This window comes from Lemur catta, chromosome 5 (assembly GCF_020740605.2).
Source record: "Lemur catta isolate mLemCat1 chromosome 5, mLemCat1.pri, whole genome shotgun sequence".
Classification (NCBI taxonomy): Eukaryota; Metazoa; Chordata; class Mammalia; order Primates; family Lemuridae; genus Lemur; species Lemur catta.
The window spans coordinates 38200184-38222802 of NC_059132.1; the positions used below are offsets into that span (position 1 = coordinate 38200184).

At 41.2% G+C, this 22619-nt stretch overlaps 1 protein-coding gene across 5 annotated transcripts in view; it reads right to left on the reverse strand.

Annotated features, from left to right (window-relative positions):
- Nucleotides 1–5633: 5633 nt before the first annotated feature.
- Nucleotides 5634–22619, reverse strand: part of EXOC2 (exocyst complex component 2) — a 194314-nt gene continuing 177328 nt past the window's right edge. For 2 of the 5 annotated variants that reach the window (XM_045551563.1, XM_045551562.1), the window contains exons 24-28: nt 19509–19564; nt 17182–17304; nt 11349–11410; nt 9088–9147; nt 5634–7293 (exon numbers count right to left, since the gene is read on the reverse strand). In XM_045551563.1, coding sequence (XP_045407519.1) covers nt 7200–7293; nt 9088–9147; nt 11349–11410; nt 17182–17304; nt 19509–19564 — 395 coding nt within the window. In that variant the 3' untranslated portion in view covers nt 5634–7199. The remainder of the gene's footprint in view (nt 7294–9087; nt 9148–11348; nt 11411–17181; nt 17305–19508; nt 19565–22619) is intronic. The other 3 variants (XR_006735216.1, XR_006735217.1, XM_045551564.1) reach the window with 3 other exon arrangements.

Consider the following 22619-nt stretch of genomic DNA (forward strand, 5'->3'; position numbering starts at 1 on the left):
TTGTAGGTTCATGTCTGCCATTACATTTGGGAAACAGCCATTATTTCTTCAAATATTTTTTCTGCCTGATTCGCTTGTTGCTCTCCTAGAGCAACACACACATTAGGCCATTTGATTATATCAAACAGGTCCTTATAAAAGTACATGTTCACTTTTGCCCAAACATTTACCTCTAATTCTTCACATTGGATAATATTCACTGATTTGTCTTCAAGTTCACTTACTCTTTCCTCAGTCTTATTTGTTTCTATGTTTCTACTGAGATTTTCTATTAATTTGTGGCTATCGTATTTTCTTTTACATCATTGTGGATAGTTATAAGAGGTGCATTAAAATCTTTGTGTGCTAATTTCAACATTTGGATCATCTCAGGTGTCAGTTGGTTTTCTATTCTCTTGAAAATGTGTTCCATTTTCTTTGTTCTCCTTAGCCCAGGTAATTTTGGATTTTACCCTTGACATTATAAATGATGAATTATGGATAATATGGATACTATTGTCTTTTGATTTAGCAGGTAATTATCTTGCTTGGACTTGAACTCCAAACTCAGTTTCTTGAATATTTCTTGAATAGTAGCTTTAATCTCAGTTAAAATCTTTGTCCTTAGCTGAACTATTCTGCCTGCTTTATGCAGATATTGTTCAGGGGTCAGCCAGTGATTTAAACAGACCTAATTTGGAGATATCTTCTCTGGTTCTTTTTTCCCAAAATTTTCCTCTTTGTCCAGCAGCTGCAATTTCTTGGATATAACTTTTGGTTCCTGAGAGCAGAGGGACAGAAGGGATTCAAAAACATAATTCAAGAAAATTTCCCAGACTCTGAAGACATTTGACTCACCAATAGGAATAAAAGAGCATCACAACCAGTACAATATTATGATCTTTCAGAAAACTAGGAGAAAGAGAAGATTCAAGCAGAGAGACAAAGGCAGACATAAAAGGGCAAAGGCTTCAGAATTCTGAGGAAAAGTTATTTCCAACCTAGAATTCCATAGCCAGCTAAGCTATCAATAAAGATTTTCTTCAGAAATTCAAAGTCTCAAAGATTTACCTCCAATATACTCTTTTCTTGGGAAGTTACCAGAGGCAGAGTTTTACCACGTGAGAGAGCAAATCAAGAAAAACGAAGACACAGTTCCCAGAACCGGTGGGTCCGACACAGAAGAGGCAAAGCAGAACTCGAGGCTGACGATCACGAAAGCAGGTGCCCAGTGTGAGGCCGACCCAGCAAGCACCCCGCCCAGACTGGGACGGGCCAGAAACCTATGGGGAAGTTGTTCAGGATGAACTTGATAAAATATCTGGGTGTGTGAATACACTGCAAGGATATTTGCACAATGTGGATGCAGGGAGTTTTGGGATGAGTGAAAATGACATAAGCAACATGGATGACACAGAGTACAGAGGAAAAGCGCCACAGTCCACGGTGAGCTCAGCATGCATGGCACATCCCTGCCTCAAACACGGGCACTGAGTCGCCCTGACCAGAAGGAACGCACTGGGAGGAGGGGTTGAGGGAACTGTGAGCACACGGTAGAGGGGATGAAAGAGAAGAGCACAAAATCCTCACGTTCCATTGTAGGAAGACCGAATGCCCCAAACCAAAGAATCAAGAAGTGTCAATACACACCTGTTAGAGACAGCAAGGTAGCTCCTATAAGAACCAGATCAGCTAGAAGATTTGAAAGTGGGTAGCTTTAAGAAGCAAGCAAAGGGGCACTTATAGAGCAGGAAAAGATCATAAATCATAACTTATAAGGGGACTCTTCATTTCCACAACCAGCTCTATGGAACCATTTGACTATGTATTCAATTAAAAAATATAAAAAGATAATCTGATACATTTGCTAACAATTTCATCAATAACACTCAACAACTATTTCCTAAGGGGTTATTCAGTACCCAGTATCGGCCGAGGACCTGCAGTCCCCATGCCGAGGCTGGCTGATGGCTCCCGGAACTCACTTGCGCAGTCTGCACACGGGCTCCGGGGTCAGTCGGGAGCAGGGGTGGGAGACAAGCACAGCAGAAAACAACTCCAAGGCCATGTGACATCTGCACCTCCCCAGGTGAGGCCTAGTTCCAGAGAAACTCAGTAAGCATTTCAAGAAAAGAAAGGGCTGGGTATAGATATTTGTAAGACATTCTAACAGACAAAAAAGCAGGGACAGCAGGAATTGATCAAATGCCCAGAGAAGAGAAATTAAGAAGAGAAGGAAGCTGAGGAAAGATCTTTAAAGAATAGTTTCACTTTTGTCCTTGAGGCCAGGATGCTCTGATCTTCAAAGAAGACGCAGCTCTCTTGAGAGCCCAGGCTGTGAGTTAAGAGAACAAATCTACAGTATGAAGTTTCTCTGGTTCCCTCCTTACTCCTCTCTACCTGCTCATTCATGATTTTCTAAATGCCAAGTTCAGCAACCATGTCTCAGTGTTCACCCTTTGACATCTGCGCCATTTGACTTTGCTGATAATCTCTTTGTTCTTATTGTAGTTCTTGCTCTTTCCTTGATTTCCGCGACCCCATGACCCCACTCTTTCCTGGTTTTCCTCCTATGATGAGTCCTTTAGAGGCTTTCCTTGGCAGTCAGAGTTCAGGCAGTGGTCTTGCTTCTCAGGGATTTGTGCCTAGCTAGATGGCTGGTAGGCAGGTGGGACAGGAATACTAAAAAAAAAAAGTGAAGAAATAATAATGATAACAACCATAACAATGTCAACAATGACCACCACGACAAAACCAGTGGCATACCAGTCACAGTTAAAATATTGATGGAGACACAAGACTAGCTCAGTGGTCACCTTAGAGTTTATGTGCCTAGACAGGAGAAAGACATTCTGACATACTCTTGGCTTTCATCAGCCAAACTACAAACAGGAATTGAAGACCTAGGTCCTGTTCATAGGATGTTTATTGTTATGTATTTCTAACCTGGCCAGGTTAGAAAAGGCTTTCCTGTGATGCATATGATAAAACAACGGTGACCAGAAATGAGATGAGGTCAGCACACAAAATGCCTGACAGCCCTGACACAGAACAGTGCACAGCTGCAGTTAAACCAAGCTATTAGGTTATCAGGTATGAAACAGCCGATTTCCTTACGCACTAAGTTTGACAGTTGATATCTCTGACATTTCACTTTGACCCTTCTTGTTTTATTTTTATCGTGCAGGTACATCCTCATTCTGCCAAACACATGATTTGGCTTGTGATTATCTTTCAAATTTTTTTAGAGCAATTTTTGTGAAAACCATGGATAAGTCAAAAACTCATGTTATTTTCAAATGTGAGTTCCATCGTGGAACCAATGCAGCACAGACAGCTCAAAATATCAACGAAGTGTTTGGGAAGGATGTGGCTAATGAACGCACAGTACGTGGGTGGTTTGAGAAGTTCCATTCTGGTGATTTTACTCTTGAACATGAGCCATGTGAGCAGCCTGAGACCAAGGTGGATAATGATGAGCTGAAAGCTATAGCAGCATCTCAACCTACATGTGAATTAGCAGCAAGGTTTAATGTTACTATTCCAATAGTATTGGACCATTTGAAACAAAGCTGGATAGATGGGTACCTCATGAATTAAACAGGCGTCAGAAGAGAAATTGTCTCGAAGCTTGCCGTTGCTGTCACAACATAAGGTGAACGTTTTCTACACAGTATTTTTACATAGTGATGAAAAATGGATTCTTTTTGACAATCGCAAGCATTCAGCACAATGGTTGGATAAAGATAAAGTGCAGAAACACAGTCCAAGGTCAGTCGATGACAGCGGGTGTCTACTGCAACCACTGGACAAAATGATGAGGATGCTTGTGATGAGGCAACGGATACCGGTCACCAGAGACAGGCCAATCCTCTTGTAAGATAACTCTCAACCACATGTTGCACAAACAGCGCTGCTCAAACTATAGAAACTGGATTTGGAAACTCTCTGTCATCCACTGTATTCCCCAGACCTTGCACCAACTGACTCCCGCTTCTTCCAGGCTTTGGACCACTTCTTGCAAGGAAAAATATTCAATTTTCAACAAGCTGTGGAAAACACCTTTCGCCATTTCATTGCCACTTGCTTTCCAGGCTTCTCTGCTGCTGGCATAAACAAGCTACCGTTAAGATAGCAAAACTGTATTGAAAGTTCTGGTGCATACTTCGATTAATTGTATTGTTTCTTGTTTGAGATGTAATAAACTAAGTTTTTTGATTCAAAATTGGACATTTCATATTTAATGACCTAATAAAATCATTACAGCTCCTGCTCTAGTTGAGGTATGTTATCAAATATTCAATGTATCTTCTAGAGGGTCAGAGCAGTTCATAGATCCACATAAAAATCTTTATGATAGTACCAAAGGTATGCAAGTTTGGTCTATAGTTATGCATAAGTATTTTGTGCATATTAAATAAAATATATTTGACTATTTTAGAAACCTAATCTTGATTTAAAAACTAGTTAAAATTTATAACTTTTCAGAAAATACATTATAACACTCTTATGCAACTAACAGCAGAATATCCCACAGCATGTGATCAAAATAGAAATACCCACTACACTACCTTGTACCAGAATAAAATCCAGAATAAAAATGTAATCTTTTCTGTCTATTTGTTTTAAAAAAACCGTGAGCAAGGATGACAGAGACAAGAGAATGAGTCAGTGAGCTGGGTCTACAGCTATGATACTTGTTCTGCAATGCCCAAATCATTTCTAGAACATGCCACTTTCATAGTACACTGATATAGAAAGTCTTAGTAAAACCAAATCATTTCTAATAGCTCCTCTGCATTTAAAGTGAGGCCAACTTAGCTAACTCACATGAAGCCATGGTGAGCCATACAGACATGGACGTGCTAAAGCCAAAATGCTACCTGAGAAGGAAAGTGCCATGGGACCCCCTCAATTCTTTTCCTCAGCTCCCTCTTTGTTAAACTTTCTCCAAGTCCCGACTTATCTCTCAGCTTTCTCCTAACGCATGTCATATTTATCCATCTCCTCTTAACCACTAAGTCAACCTTCTGGACCTCCAGTAGCTCTTGAAATCCCCCTTTCTTCCAAGAAGTCCCCTTGACTTGTTGGAAGAGTAGTGCTTGAACTTCCTCATTTGGGTACGGGGTTTTTATACCTCTGCCCTCCACTCTGAGCCCTAAAAGCACGTACTCGCTCTGATGTTGCTAAAGCTTATCAGCCTCTGGCACTGATGAGCTTTCCTTGTGCTGTGTCCCCAGCCAAGGGGCGTCAGAACGCACACTCCACTGGAGGGAGGGACAGAGTGTGAACTGTGAGTGTGAACTGTGAGTGTGAGCATGTGCTGCCACTTACCGGCCCTGCAGTCTTCCAGGAGTCTCCCAGCTCTAGGCCCTGATTTCCTCACCTGCTAAATCGACACAGGGGTATGACCTAGCCCTCAGGTGTCACAGAAGGCACGTCAGTGCGATGCCTAGCACGTGCCAAGCCCCCAACAAACACAAGCAGAAGGATCTGATAAATGCTGTCTGACAATGACTCAAGAAATACAGAGTTAACCAGAATTTAAGTATTTACTTTGATTGTTAAAACTGGACATATGAAAAGCTAGTTATATAGCTAATGAAAATGTTGAAGTAAAAGCACTTAGGGAAAAAAATGTCAACTAAATGACATGTCACATTAAGAACAGATTCTTTATTGCTGACAGTGCTATATTAGATATTTAAAATGATACATTCAGGATTGCAGTTTTGTAATTTAGTGTATAGTCATGTTAGTTACAATAGTTAACACCCTTAGGAGAGACCATATTCTGTATATTTAATAGCTTTATCAAGCACATTTATAAAACTTTCACTTCCAGTTACTATGATTTCTCCCTTATACACCAAAGGAACAAACACAACAATGTTTACTTATTTCAAATAGTGGATACTGTATGTGGCTAATACTTTAGATACTGTGCTCCAAAATTACTTGTATTAATAAAGACATTAACTTCAAAGAGATTCTATAATACCCATAGAAAAATTTCAGAACCCTGCCAAGCTGACTACCAACGGAGAAGTGCTCAGTTTTCAGATGTAAATGGCACAACGGAGCAAGGTAGGGGAAGATGACTTTGAGAGAGGTCACCATGACCTGTCCCTATCCCAGTATGCCCAGTCATCAGTGCATGTGGGACAAATGCACACGGCTGGTCTGCAGAGCCCACTGCCTGGTGACCAAGTGGTGTCTCCCATCTTCAGAAAACACAGACTGTGCCAGAGGGGCATTCTTGCAGCCACTGAGCGACACAGTTCAAAGGGCACGAAGTGGCAGAGAGAATATCAACCGCCGTGGTAAGGTGCCGACAGGGCCTGGGAGGGGCTGTCCATTCCCATGGGCCTGGCCTGCCCTCTGGGGGCCTGCCAGTGTGTGAGTGAGCACAGTGCCCAGCACCCACATGCCACAGCAGAGACACACAGGGCCTTGGGGCCACCACACACTGATGTGAAGTGACACACATCAAGAGTGAAAACTGGGCAAGCTGCATTGAGAAGGTGCTTAGTGTTTCTCACTGGGAAAAACAAAAATTAGAGAGCAAAATGAAAACTTAATTCATGGACATCTGAACCACAAATAATCTACTCCAATTATAACATTTTTAAAAAAATGCAGACCACCAATTCTTCTAAAAACCTACTTGAATTAGGAGATTTGGGGCCATTTCTATGAAATAAAGTTTTTAAAGACAGCCGTATAGTTTAGGACAGTTAAAGCTCCAAAGATACCTGAACATAACTTCCCAAATCTCTTCTTACCAATCTCCCCACGTGTCCTGAGAGACTCTCCACTAACACCCAGTAAACGAGACATGCAGAAATGCTCTAACACACACCACACCACCTCAAACACCCCTGCAGAGCAGCTCCTCCTGCAGCACTCGCCACGCAACGCTTAGCTAAGATGCAAAATGTATTTTAAAAGGGATTTTAAACAGTCATACAGGATCTAATTTAATAAAAATGGTGAAACAAACATTGCTTGGGCATTTCAAATAAGGTCATTTTGGTTGAAATAAAACTTATACTAATATCTTTCTAAGCTACCAAATGAGAAAAAGGAAAAAAAAAAAAAAAGAGGGAGACACAGAAATTGCAAACCCAATGTTTTGATAACCAATACCTTTAGGGCACTTAGAAAAGTGAATAGTTTGTTACTTGTTATCTTTCTGGACTGCCCTTATTGGCAAATATTTATGTTTTCATCATGGTTGAAGAAGCTGCTTGGAAGCAGGTGAGCTGCAAGTGCATGCTGCTCTTGAACTTGTTCAGAAGCTCTTCCAGCAACCTGCAGGGAGGAGACAGTGTTTTACAGCCTGACAGGCGGGCAGCCCGCTGGCCCCAGCAACACAAGGAAACACACCAGGGAATCGGGGCCTGGCTCTGCCTGTGCTTGCTGTTTTTAGAAGGTAGATGAAAAGTTACTATCTATGGATTCTTAACTCAATAACAGAAATAAGTCAATCAAAGAAGCTGATCAAAAGGGATATGCTGACACACATATTTATGTTTGTATATGCAAATCTCCTTCCTGTCCCCTCCCCCAGATTAAATTATTACTCCCTAAACCAGACTGATATTTTGGCTTATTCTTTTTTTAAAATTCACTCTAAAAAATTTACAAACACTAAAATCCACTCTTTCTGTCACGCAGTCCTGAGTGCTGACACACCGTGAGGCAGCGTGGCAGGGTCTGCAGGCGGGATGCAGCCGCAGCCTCTCCCGCCCCTCTGCAGCCGGCCTCGCCCTCTGCCCCACCCCCGCAGCACTGCTTGCTTTCCCTTCCTCTAATTTTATGTTTTGTCTTTAACAAATACTGAGAGTGGTGAGAGAAAGTGGTGAGTTAATCGCCAGGGTAAGCAGGGTCAGTTCTAATTCCTCTGGGCAAATCATTCTGCTGCTTGGTGTCTCCACTTACAGCTGGCCTGACACATTCACCTAGCTCTGAAGGTAGAAGGGATCCTGCACTCGCTCGGTTGAGACAGAGCAGCAAGAACAGGCTGAACAGAACCGAGGTCAGGAGACCAGGCGGCGGTTCAACACACTCATGTCAGAACACTGGCCCCCAGCACACCTGAAACACAGTCCTGGCCCAAGGCTATTTCAGGGTGTCTGTTGTTCTCGACTCCAAGAACTTTGGTCCACATATTAAAAGTAACAGTGGTTGTTTTAATCATTTATCATATTTATTTTAAAGAAACGGACAGAGTTTGGAATCGATTCAGACAGAGGGTGAAAGTCAGTGAGGGAAGAAAGCAGCAGGGAAGCGGAGGCCAGGGCTGTGTGAGGATCACACCTGAGGCAGGCTGGCCTGCTGCCCGTGGCCACCGCTGCCCGGCAGTGCCCTCCCTCTGGCCAGCCCACGCGCTCGCCGCCCTCTGGGCTCCCGCGGTGACCCCAGCGCTCGACCCCAGGGACCAGCACTGCCCGCGCTCAGCCCGTGCCTGCGGTCCGCTGGCCACACGCAGAGGGAAGTGGAGAAAGAGCAAGCGTCTACACTGCTTCCGCCCTCGCTGAGGGTAGGCTGGCATGTAGGAAATGCCCTGGCCCAGATTCTCTCTCGGGTTAGCTCCCTGTTACACGGGTAGTGAAGCTTAAGCTCAGGTCGAGATCATGAACGTGGTGTAATGAAATGTTTATGACTTTATTATGCCGTATGGAGACATCTACTCATTCTTAATACTTTACATTTTATAAAGCGCAAAATGTTTATCACTACACTACTCAAAGAGAAAAAACTCCTGAGTCCTGCGTTTTACTAGGCTGCCCTCTTTTTTACACGATCTTCTTAAATATATAATCTAATAATACAGTTTACTGAAAAAGTCTGGACCAGTCACTTAAAACAAGAAAAGAACTGATTTCTAAATTATCCTAAACCCAGAAGAAATGTTTTACTTTATTTTATTCCGTCATTTGGGAGATAGGCAAGGTACCGGCGACATGACATGCCTATTTAGGGCTAGTCAGTAGGGCTCTTCCTTAAATCCAAATCAGTAGTATTTTTTTTAAAGGTACTTTAGGTAACAAAACCTTATTCAGCACACCCGGCTGGCTCCTGACGGTGGCACGCAGAACTTACTTTTTATCTGCTCCGCTGGAGAGCTGAGGCAGGGCTTCCACAGCCTGTTTAAAACTAGACCTGGAACAGAAATGGCAGCACATAAGCAGGGACATTCGTGGTTCTGAGGGGAATTAAGAGGATCACTAAAAAATTCTTAAGCATATCTTAACTATAAAGAAACCAATATAAGCCAGCGAAGCAAGTGGAAATATGAGAAAAAGTAAAAGTGAAAAGCAATAGAAAAAGTAAAAGTAAAAGTGAGGGCCTGGTTACCAGGAGGAGGCTTTGTGGGAGTGGGGTCAGAAAAACTCAACTAGGAAACAACACGCAGCTTGAAAAGCTAAAGAAGAAACTGACTTATCGACAACAAGAAAGGATGCTACTCATGACAGATGAGAGCTTAAGACAGAAATGTTTATTTAAAAAGTCTTCAGAACAAAACAGAACTGCAAATAAAGGAACTGGCAAGAAAGGAAGAGCCCGAGGCCACGCTGGGAGGACAGCTGGTGGACAAGCCCGGCTGGCAGCCCCGCTCTCGGGGTGACTGAAGACAGTCTCTGCACAATTCAGCTATTTAAAATTTATTAGAAAATGAAGAGATGTATGTATACTTTAAAAATTCAACATCAGTTGTTTAAATGAAAAAGGTAAAAGGAATGAATTGAGAACTTATTTGGCATGTTTAACTTTTACAAGTAGGAAGCAACAGAATTACTGAACTAAACGAAAGGCCCCACAGGGAGACTATCTGGTGGTAACTTGTGCTGTGCCGTCACTGAGGAACAGCCACCACCTTTCGTCTTCTTTATGAATGGCTGACTGGGGTGAAGAAGTAAAGGTAACTATTCTTGACTTTAAGGTGGTCTTTCAGTTTGTATTGTGAAAACATCCTCATCAATCTACCAGGAAATACATTTTGAACACTGGTCCTCAAAGTAGGGGCCGGTGTCACGACAACATGTAGGGAGACTGAGAAATCCCAATAGAGTCATCAAATTGGCTTTGGGAATCTCCAGTTGCTGCTGGGAGAGGAGGGAGGGGCACAGGGACGGTGGCTTGTTGGCACACTCAGGTCCCTGCCCCACATCCTACTGGCTCTCCACTTCCTCAGGTGGAGGGAAGTCACATCATCTGGTTTGCTATGAACCCCTTCCCCATTAAATGAAAGAAATGTGATACTCCTGTCCTTTATTTTGACATTATGACAATAATGATGATAAAGATTTTACTACTTATTACTTGTCGGGCACCAACAGTTGAGAAGGCGACTTGACACATTTTCTCACTTAATCGCCTCAAAACTTTGCCAAGAAGGTATTTTTGTCTTCTGTAAATGAATGAGGAACCTAGGCTCTGAAAGTTTAAGTTATTGGGAAGAAACACACAGGCACACAAAGCGTACACACACAGGCGTGGACTGGGTGCTTTGTGTCCTCTACACAGCACCTTGTACAGGACAGTGATGGTTGGGAAAAGATGTGGTTACGTATTGAGCATCAGAGCCTCCCAGAAATGGCTCTGGCCATGAACAGCGCTGAGAAGGCAACTGCATTTGTTGAGGAAAAATTTAAAGTCTTTCCAGTTGCAATGAAGACAGTAAGAATGATGGCATGAGCCATGCTATCAGACGCTGGAAATAAAAGAATTAAGTATATTATACAGTGTCTGTCCTTAAACATTTTATTTGTACACTTGGCTTCTCAGGCACATTAACAATATAAACCAGTATTTCCTAGGTAATATTGCCAATGTAGTAAATAATTCTGCATAGGCAAATAGTAGTTCTGATTCACTTCAATGGTAGGAAATCCTGACTTTCATTCAAAACAACTAAAAATTATCATCAAATTTCCACTACAAAATTTTGCAGAGAAACCACAAGGCTTCCTCTTATACTGATATTTACGACACTGGAACTGTCCTTCAAAGTCTGCTATGAATAGATTAAGACTCAATTCTTACTCTCTCCTTTTTTAAAGAAGTATGTAATGCTTTGCTACATTATTTGTAAGGCTAAGATTTATCAGTAGTGAATGAAAAACAAAATGATATTAAACCTCTTTTCCTTTATATTGTGCTACAAAAAACCATCCTTGAGAATTGGTTGATTGTAGGTTTATGGTTTTTAGCTAAAATTTGAGCAAATATAAACTTTATCCCATCATCCCAAATTCATAAGCATTATTCTGATAAGTTATCTTTACAAAAGACATAATATACAAGTAAGACGACCTTTATTTTTAATAAAGCACTCGGAACTAAAGAACACTGTATCTTACTTGCTTTCAGGAGTCAGGTAAAGAGCCACAGTATCCCTCAAAGCACAGATTTCAAGTCTCGCCTGAAGATAAGGACAAAGTGACAGCAGGAAAATATGTCAGTTACCAAACGTAAACAAGTGCTGAGGGGAACAGTCTCCAGCCTGTTTATCATAGGACAGGGTTGGCATAATACCACCATGGTGACTATGAGCTGTAAACAGTCCAAAGAAATTGGCTACCACAAAATTTCCTTTTACTGAGAGTTAAACTGCAGGCAAGGATGACTGTGTGACTGCAGGGAGCTAGAGATCTCACCACGAGAAATACAAACTGTGCAGTGACTTTCCAGCAATCTGTGTTTATCATCTACCCAGCAATTTTTCATTTAGTCTGGTTGTGAGAGGAATGAAACTCTGAAACACTGCCCCTGAAAGGCCCACTCCCCACAGAGTTAAGGGCTTGGTGTGGCTCGCTTCTTCACTCCTATGCCCTTCCAGGCACACTGCCTTAATCTCAAAAGCTAAACTACTCTCTACAGATTCAATGCAATCCCTATTACAATCATAGCCAGCTTTTCTTTAATGGAAATTGACAAGTTGATAATTGACACATTTTCCATTCACATGGAAATGTGAGGGAAGCAGAATAGCCAAAACAATCTTGAAAAAGAATAACACATTCAGAGGACTCACACTTTCTGATTTTAAACTCACTACTACAAAGCTACAATAATCAATACAGTGTGGTACTGGCATATGGACAGATATATACATTACTGGAACAGAATTGGGAGTCCAGAAATAAACCCTTACATTTATAATCAATTGATTTTCAACAATGGCGCCAAGATCATTCAATGGAGAAAGAATAGTCTCTTCAACAAATGGTACTGAGACAACTGGATATCCACATGCAGAAGAAGGAAGCTGGATTCATTCCTTAACACAAAAATTAACTTAAAATGGATCACAGATCTAAATGTAAGGGATAAAACTATATAGGATGGCCATAATCAATAAGACAGACAATAACAAGTATTGGTTAGGATGTGGAGAAAATGGAACCCTCATAAACTGCTGGTGGGAATGTAAAATGAGGCAGTCACTTTGGAAAACAGCCTGGCAGTTCCTCAGAAGATTAAACACAGAGTAATCATATGGCCTATCAATTCCATTCCTTGGTATACACCCAAAAGACATGAAAACATATGTCCCCAGGAATGCTCACAAGCATTTATATTAGGTAAAAAGTGGAAAAAACTCAAATTTCCATTAACTGATGAATGAATAAATAAAATGTGGTATTTTATACAATGGTATATCATTCATCCATAAAAAGGAATGATGTACTAGTACATGCTACAACATGGATGAATCTTGAAACCTTATGCTCAGTGAAAGAAGCCAGTTACAAAAGGCCATATTTGTATGATTCCATTTATATGAAATTTTCAGAGTACACAAATCATAGAGATAGAAAGCTGATTAGTGGTTGTCTTTAGCAGGGACAGCAGGGGTGGGGGGCAGAATGACTACTAATAGGTCAGAGATCTCTTTTTGGGGTGATGAAATGTTGATGACTGGACAGCTCTGTGAACATACTACAAATTACTGAACTGTACACTCTTTTTATATTAGAGGCAAATTGTATGGTACATAAAATAAATCTGCACAGAATTTTTAAGAAAACAAAGCTAGCCTAAAGCTTTCACTTTTATCAAGCTTGAAAAAGTGTGCTCAGACATACAAGCAGTTTCCCTGGAGCTCGGGCAAAGCCTCAAGGAGGATGCATCCGCGTACAGCGCTCGGCTCTTCAAGGAGGTGCCCAGAGAGCGTTTAAAAGGAACTGCCCGGCCGGGCGCGGTGGCTCATGCCTGTAATCCTAGCCCTCTGGGAGGCCGAGGTGGGTGGATTGCTTGAGGTCAGGAGTTTGAGACCAGCCTGAGCGAGACCCCGTCTCTACTAAAAATACAAATAAAAATTATCTGGACAACTAAAAATATATATGGAAAAAATTGGCCGGGCGTGGTGGCGCATGCCTGTAGTCCCAGCTACTCGGGAGGCTGAGGCAGTAGGATCACTTAAGCCCAGGAGTCTGAGGTTGCTGCGAGCTAGGCTGACGCCACGGCACTCACTCTAGCCCGGGCAACAGAGCGAGACTCTGTCTCAAAAAAAAAAAAAAAAAAAGGAACTGCCCTATTCTCAAGGAGTGGACCAAATGTAAGCAATGACAAAGGACGTAGCTGGTTGTTACTGCTCATTAGAAGTTCTGTAAGCAATTTAGATAAAAACTGATTTACATCAGATACAGTATATTCATTGACCTTCTCTGGTTGGAAAGCAATTGTTTGGTTCCATTTTTTCGCTGCTTTAGAAGGCTGAAAAATAGTTTGTAACTAGAAAGTTACACATGCTACAAAGTGAGACAATTTCTGTCCCTACTGTTTATATTCTAGGATAGATACAAATAGACCAGCAAGGAAAACATCCAAGAGAGAAAAATAAGGCAGAACTTTTAGCTGAATATTTTAGCAGAAAAACTAAAGCACTGTAAAACCAATCTTCAGGTAGAAATTTTATTTAATCAAAGTTAGAGGGTATTTTAATTAACCTATGAATTATGCCAATTATAAAAGCTGTGGTTATTTATATAGTATCTATAAAATTGTAATCCAGAAAATATCATGCTAAAAGATCAGCTAAAATCACCAAACTGTCACTCTCTTCCTCTGTAAATTGGCTCTCAGGAAGGTTCTGGGGATTGGCACTTTATACTATCAAAGATTAACCTGTTGTCCTTCTCGGTTACCTCTCCAAAGAATGACACTTTTGCAGTCATTCTCAAAGGGAGAGGGTGAGGGTGGAGGCTTAGCCTCAACTGAACTTTTCAGAGACAAATGCCTGCCTAGTCCCTTGGAGGTATCAGAATATTGGAGGTTGGCACAGTTACGAAGGCCAATAGTCTCTTGGACATATGTATGTTGAAAAAGCTCTCCAGCTGATTCTGGTATCTATCTCTTTTCAACCCTTCCCTGCTAGCTCTGAGAGGGATTTAGCCACCAGATAAATGGGTTACAGAGGTAATTTTCGGAGAGGGCAGATTTTTGTTATAATTCCAAGATTGCTGAGGCCCACTGTAGCTGCTGTAGCTTCCTTTAATTCATCTTCCTCATTGCACAATTTACACTACTGATCTCCTCTGATGGAATCATGACCTTTCAATTTAAACTATAATACCAAAAGTCTGATAAATCAGATTCCTTTTTCCCCTAATATGTATTTTATTATGAAAATTTTCAAATGTACAGAGACTTCAAAAGAATTTTGCAGTGAACACCTATATACCCACCAACTCTGCCATTAACATTTATTTGCATAACCACTTCATCCATCCATCAATCCATCCATTGTATTGCTCTGATATATTTCAGCATGCATATTATTAGCTAAAGTGGACTATTTGTGTCAGTTCTTTTTTTTTGTCGTGAGTTAAAATTTACACACTACCCAATGGACAAATTTCAAAGGGTACCGTCTGATGAGTTTGGCCGATGCATACACCTGAGTGACGGAAATCCTCATCGAGGTGCACCGCTAACCCCGCGAAGCTCTCTCGTGCCCTTCCCAGTTAATCCCAACCACGCAGAGGAAACCACTGTTCTGAGTTTTCCCACTACTGGTTGTTTTATCTATTCTAGAACCTATAGAAATGAAGCTACATGGTCTTTGTGTGTTCTGTGTAAGGCTCCTTCACTCTGGCATAATGCTTCCCAGGTTCACCATGCTGAGTCAGTGCTTGGTTCTCTTTAATGCTGAAACAGTTGTGTGAATATATTACAGTTTGTTTATTCTATTGATGGACACCTGGGCTGTTTCCAGTTTTTGGATATTATAAATAAAACCGCTATGAGCATTCTTACAAATTTTTTTTATTTGTGTGTGTGAACATATGTTTTCAGTTCTCTTGGTTAAATAACTAGGATTGGAATGGCTGGGTTATAGGGTATGTATGCGTATGTTTAGTTTTAAAAGAAACTGCAAAAGCTTTTCCCAAAACAATTGTACTATTTTACATTCCCCAAAATGTGTGGTAACTCTAGTTCCTCCAGATTCTTGCCAACATTTGGTACTGTCAGTCTTTAATTTTTTTTATCCTGATAGATATGTATCCTACCATAGTGTTAATTTTCATTTCACTACTAACTAATGATGCTGACCATCCTTTCATGTGCTGATTGGCCATTCTTACTCTTTTAGAATCTAAATAACACGTATGCTAGACCTGCTGACATAGTCCCAGGAGTCCTTGGAGCTCTGTTTATTTATTTTCACCAATTATTCCCTCTGTTCTTCATGTAAGATAATTTCTGTTGGTCTACAAGTTAACTGACTTTTCCTTTATCTTCTCTATTCTGCTATTGTTACCATCTAGTAGATTTTTAAACACTCATGTACTATATTTTTCCATTCCAGAATTTCCATTTAGTTCCTTTTTTTCAGGGTTTCTACTGATATTTCTGTGCTGAGATTTCCCCCATCAATTCATTAGGAGCATAGTCCCCTTTACATCACTGAACACATCTGTGGTAAAATCCTTGCCTGCTAACTCCAACAACTGGGTCATCTTAAGGTTGGTCTCAGTTGATTGTCTTTTGTGTTAAGAGTGCATCACGTTTTCCTGTTCTGTTTGTGCATTTCAATTAAATTAAATTTGTAACCTGGACATTATGAATGTGATGTTGTGGAGACTCTGGGTTCTGTGATGTGCCTCTAAGGACTGTTGATTTTTGTTTTGTTTGTTTTAGCAAGGAATGCACTTATTTCAACTCAAGCTGAAAACTCCTGGCCCTTGGGCTGCAGTTCGGCTCTTTCTTCAGTTCTTGTAGCCACAGCTGGGCTGGCTGCAGTGCAGTGTGACCATGTATATGTTTTAAGGGGCCAGTCAGTGTACACACAGAGCATGTGGCTCTTGCACTCTGCTCTCTGGGACGCCTCCCTCACTTTCCTGCAGTGACTGCCCCAAAACCTGTTCTTCAAGCCAGAAAGAAAACAGGTTTTGTTGTCAGGGTTTTAGGTCCCCCTGGGCCTGCCTTCAGGCTAAAACCCACAGAAAGCAGGAGATTTACCCAAGTGCCATTTCCTCCAGAATCTGCCCACTAATAGGTGGTGATGTCTTCAGGGTTTTTTAAAATCAATTTGGAATATTTTATTTTTAGATATTATTCAAGTTTATAGGTATCTGTGGAAGGATAGACTTATAGGAGCTTCCTCAGCCATCACCGGAAGCAGAGCTGCCATGGCTTTATAAAACACACTCGCAATACTCCCAGTGCACGGAGAGTCCACAGTGGGAAGCGACTCTTCCACGTGCCTGCGTGCCGTGGTGCCTACCCGTTGGCTTACATGTGTGCCAATAAGCAACAGGTTAAAGGAGTTACACCTGTTGGAATTACACAGCTAAAACAAAAGAGATAGGTATTTGTTGTTTCTATGCAGATGGCACTGAATGCTTTGGAAAGACTTACTAAAAGTAAGATGCTAAACATTTCCTGTGGAATTGAACATAGTGAAGATGACTGTAAAATAAAAAGAAAAACCACAAAAGTTTTGAAGGATCTGCATTCAGATAATTTCACAGGAATTTTTAAGGTCTTGCTCTACTTTAAAGAAACAAACTCTGGAACTTGTAGACAATGAGTCATGGGTATAGCTTATGCAAGAAAGAATATGTACACCTCTAATCAGTAGATCCATTTAAAAAAATCTGTGTATCATAAGATTGATGACTAAAATACATTTATAAGTTTTAAATACAAATAGAAGTTCAACAAGAAATGGAATGATTCTGGTACCTGTAAGGCTCCATTTCTGCTGAAGGCTGAAACGCACTGCATCAGCCGGCTGAGCTCTTCCGAAACCGCTTCCACCACTTTGGACAGCACCCGAGGCACCAGTTCTTTGGAAATAGTGAACACCTGATGCAAGGTTTGAAGTAAGAAGAAATGGTGCTGTACAGGGCTTTTTACTGACTCGAATTTGTTAAAAACAGAGTAAGATTCAAAATAAAAAATTCACAGGTTTTCTAAGTCATACTTTTAAAAGACCAAAGTTACGAGTGAAAGGAAAGAAGAAATTAAATACAATTTAATACATACCTAAATTGTATTAACTGATTAATAACAAAAAATAATTCTCCTAAAAATCCAATATTGGCAAATACAATTTGGAAAGGCATTGTTGATATTAACGGAATAAAAACTATTTTAAAGATTCTTCTTCCTCTTGCCCCTTTCACAAGAAAGAAACATGATTTCTAAAGAGGAAATTACAGAAATAAAAACATACTGGGTCATTATTTTACCATAACATGACAAACATTATTTCTTATGGGGTACACAATTCTGTATTGGATAACAAGCTCCCCAATTTCACTGTATGATGTACTAAATATATATTGCATTTTATTTGACTTACAAAGTTAATTTCAAACTTTAAAGTCTGACACTTTCAAACTGAGATTATAGTTGGAGATGTAGTGAAACATTTCACTCTCTTGATTTATAAATTAAAGTCAATCATATTTTCTTTTTAAGCTTTTCCATTTTTCAGACTGAGCCACTAGTATTAAACATTTGGGCAGACACAAACATAATTTGAGTGTTCGAGAAAATTTTTGGCAATTTAACATCATGTGGCAAATAGTAAGTAGTAAACATTATGAATGGAATTCTGCTTTCCGACATTGGGCTAAACTAACTTTTCGTTTAGGGGGCTTGAAAAGCCTAATATTTATAAATAATCTCATGGTGATTCATAACAGACATTAATAAAACCTGCCTCATTAGGAAGCAGCGTCACCGTAAGGATTCCCACAGACCTCACAGGCCTCTGCCCACCTGCCACCGAAATGCTCCACTGACTGAAGATTCATTTTAGGCTCTAGCTGTATAGGAGCCTAACTGTATAGGAACCTAACAGAATAGCTTTTGAATATTTTTGATAAAAATCACAGTTTAAAATATTATTGATTATAAAAAGAGCTATGCGATAAACTCCTACCCGAGTTAAATCATATAAAAACTTTATTTTTATAGAGGAATGTATATGCTTCCCTTTTCTAAGAACTGGAAACTGTAATATACTAAATTTTTTTCTTTCTGCTCTAGGTGCTTCAAACTTAGAGCCAAATTCAGGAACCAGGTCGCATTATCTTTGCTTCTTTGGTCACTCTGTTGTTTTAGTCTTAACTATCCATGTTTTTTCAGTTTACCTTGATGGCCTCAGATACTCTGGGAAGCAGGAGGCGGCATGATCTTAAAAAACACCTCTGTTGGATGCACAGTGCTCAAGAGGCACTCTGAGCAACGGTGGAAAGTGACTGACGGTAACCCCTTGCTCTGCCCCATTTTATCTGGTCGCCCATCAGCCTGTGGGCCACAGCTACTCTGGAAGCACTGGCAAAGCAGTGAGTAATGGATTGTGAAATTACTGAATGAAAGCAGGTAGTCACCGTGGGGATTATGGTGGCAGCTCTGGACTCTTCTTTCAGTCTTCCTCAGAAGAGTCTGCTAACCAGGGTGGCAACTAATGATGTTAATATGAAGCTTAAGATGATAAATGCTTCAAGCGGGGGCAAGTTTTCACATGAACCAGAAGCAGCAACATCTACATGAACCTAAGTAAACCACTGACAGGAAACCATGCATCTGCTTCCCAGCTGCAGTCTGCCCTCGAGCCTCTCTTTCTAACCAGCTTCTACTTTTCTGGAATCCCAACCGCTGTGGACACCACACTGCTACAGGAATGAGACACCAGTGCTTACTTGTGTACTGGCCAAAAAGAGGTTAATGCCTTTTCCAAGGTAAGGGATTTCACACTCTTTAAAGGAAAAACATCCTTTCAATCTACTTTCTCTTTACCTCTCAAATATTAATGAATTTAGTTTTAGCTATCAGAGAAACATATACAATTTCAGAAAAAAGACTCATAGTTAAACACACATGAGAGAGAGGGAGGGAGAGAGAGCTGCCACGCACGTGCTCGAGAGCAAGCCAAGTTGTGTTTTATTTGTATCCAAGACATATTCAGAAGGGAAGAAAAGACCACCATAAAAACCATCAAATTTGTGTCTTTTTTTCCAGTTATCTATATCTCTTAGGAACATCTAATGATAGCTTACCTCTGCATGCACGGCAATTATATTCACCAATGCTTCTTTTAAATAGTTTCTGACACCTGAAATCGAGATGGGGGAGGGAAACAGGCATTTAGTGGAAACACAAGCTACCCTCCCCTGCTGGCACTGCTGTACCCAGTGCACTGCCTGAGTTTTCTGAGGAGAAACAGAAAGTAACACCACCACTACCTATTTCCTTTTGAGAACCAAACGGTGAAAGGACTATTTTCATACAGGTCAAAAAAAAAATGTTGAATTAGTTAGGAGTTTTCTTTCACTGTTTTTCATTTCCATCACTGCTTACACTGTCTATAACTGGTGTTCAGTTGGCCTCAAAATGAACATTTTAAAATCTTTCAATTTCTTCATATATATACATATAAAATAAACAATAATATATATCTACTAGTTGTGACTTTTGGCAAGAAGACTGCGCACCTCCGTTTTCTCACCTATCAAATGAGTATACTGACCATACCCATCTCGCAGCGTGGCAGTGAAGATGAAAGGAGATGAAGCATGCGATAGGCCTGGTATTCACGAAGCTCATTAAGAGCCTTCATCATCATTATTTTGCAAGGAAAAAAACATAAAATCAAAATGCTGCTTTATTGTAATGCCAAAACAATTACTTTCACTTGGAGTGGAATATTTCAGAATGCCTTCTAGAATTAACTATACACACTTAGAATACCTTTTCTATAGAAGAGAAAAAATGCTGCATTGTAAAATCATGGATGTCAACAGTAATAATGTTAAGGACAGATAACCTTCTCCTAGAATCTCATCCTTGCTAATGATTCTTTAGGAAAGTTAAGACAGAGACCAAGCACTATAATTAACTCTTTGAACTGGCACTTGCAGATTCTAAATATTTGACTAGTTTCTGATTCTGTCACATACTATGGTGTATAAATAAGCATATTGTTTTTCTTTCGAGAAGCCCATTTCTTAAATACACTCATTTGGGATATAAAGGTTTAGGTGTTATTAATCCTATTTTGCTGATGGAATTCGCTGAGAAAGCTGAGTGAAGAGTAGTTAAATATAATCCAGAAATGAACTGGTTCTTCCTGAGAAAGGATAACTGCAAGGTAAGAAGTCTTACCAGGCAGGTAGGCGAGAAGAACAGAAGGAGCCTATTACAAGCGAAAGTGAAATGAACTGACTTGTGCTGGGGACCAGAGCAGCTCTCTTCCTGTAGGAGGAAAGCCACACCACAGCGATGTCCCCCGACTGCTCCCCACTGCAGCCAGGGCTCCTCTGCCACGGGTGCAGGCAGCAGGGCACGCCATCGCTGTGCTCGGGCCTAGAGCCCCCAGACTGCAATCCCATGGAAGATCAGCCATGCGGCTATACAGGTAACATAAAATGTATGCTAAATACACTAAATACTAAAAACAAAAACACAACAGTAGGCCAATGATGCTCTGAGGATCTAAGAATAAAAAATCCAGCAGCCTCTGCCCTCAGTGAGAACCAGGACCTGTCAATTTTACTATAAGAACAAGTGTCAGGAGTTTGGGTTCTAACAATGTTCTAGCAGTGATGACTGGAAATGTGAGGGCAGTTTCTAACTTTGAGAATTCCTCAATGTAAAAGAGCAGAGGGGGGACACAGTGCTGACTAAAAAGCAGAAAATTAAACTTAGAATGAAGCAGGGGAGTGTCACATGCTCGGTGGCAGTGTGCTATAAACTCGACTCCCACTCTGACCCGAGAGGAAAAGCATTTCCTGGCGAGAGCCCCCAGCCTAAGCGTTGCTAGCAAAACACCCTGTAAAGGGGACAGATCTGAATCACTCAATTCGATTCTAAAGACTAAGTTGTGAATAGTAAGAATAAAAGCACAGGATACTTTCAACTAAAAGAACTATATTTTTGTTGATAGAAAATTTAAAAAAAAGCAAGCTTCCTGTTTTAGATGGACCACAGGTTTTGCATGGATAATATATTGTAAGGACCTAAAGGGCTTAACTTTGGACAAGAAAGAAAATTCTGTATTTCTAGGAGATTTTTATCTTTATGAACAGAAAAAAAAGGAAATAATTGCCTTCTTTTCCCACCAAAATAAAAAATAACTGCTTCATACCAAAAACTGTGGTAATGCTGGAAAAAGAGAAGGGAAAAAACTGCGGTGCTAGGGGTGGACAGAAATAGGGCTCTTGGTCAAACCACAGGTCAGGCCAGAGGGCGAAGAGCGGGTGTGAAACTGGACACATCTGAAGCAGCCGGCTGGAGGCGCAGCCCCCTGAAATACTATTCCAATCTCCCCAAGCAATGCGTGTCCTGGAGTTATAACTTAAAAATATGAAAACAAGTCATGAATTGCCTCTCCCCCCAAATCGACTCACTGAGTTAAATACAGAAGCAAGGAAATGAATAAAAGTTTTCATTCATTCTTTTAACATACATTTATTGCGGCCCTGCCACGTGGCCGACCGTCTGCGGTAGCCGGGCGCGCGTCTCCAACCAGCCCTGCGGGTGTGGACCCCCGAGACGGGAAGACCCCAGAGTACTCCGTCATTGCAAGCTCGACCTGCACACATGTGCCGGATGGCTATATAAAAGGATTACATATGTAAACGAAATCTTTTTACTTCAATTTAAGCTAATTTGTGAAACATTCAGTTGCTTATCTTTGTTTTGTGAAATCGCTCAGTGGTTGAAGAACAGCACTTGGGCAGGGGTGGGCAAAGTCAGGGCCTAGAGACTCGGTGGGTTCATGCCTGGGAAACTGATGAAGTCTCTATGGTCTTCCCAGTTCAGAATTTCAATTCCTTTCTCCCTGGGCGGGTCCGCAGAGCGGCGGGCGCACAGCCAGGCTTTTGGACTCGCCCTTCAAAGCGCTGCGCTCGGACGCGCTTCCTGGGTGGAACGGCCTGCCGGGATCTCTGTCGCAAAATTTTGCCCAAAGTCCCAAGTGTGGGAGAAGGTCTGCTCTTTCAAACTCCGGCACCCAGAGCCTGCGACGCGCGGACAGCGCTGACAGCACCCGGCGCGCAGGCCGCTGCGCAGAGTCGCGGACGGCCACACACCGCGGGCGACCGGCCACTCACTGCGGGCGACCACACCGCAGGCGACCGGCCACACACTGCGGGCAACCGGCCACACAC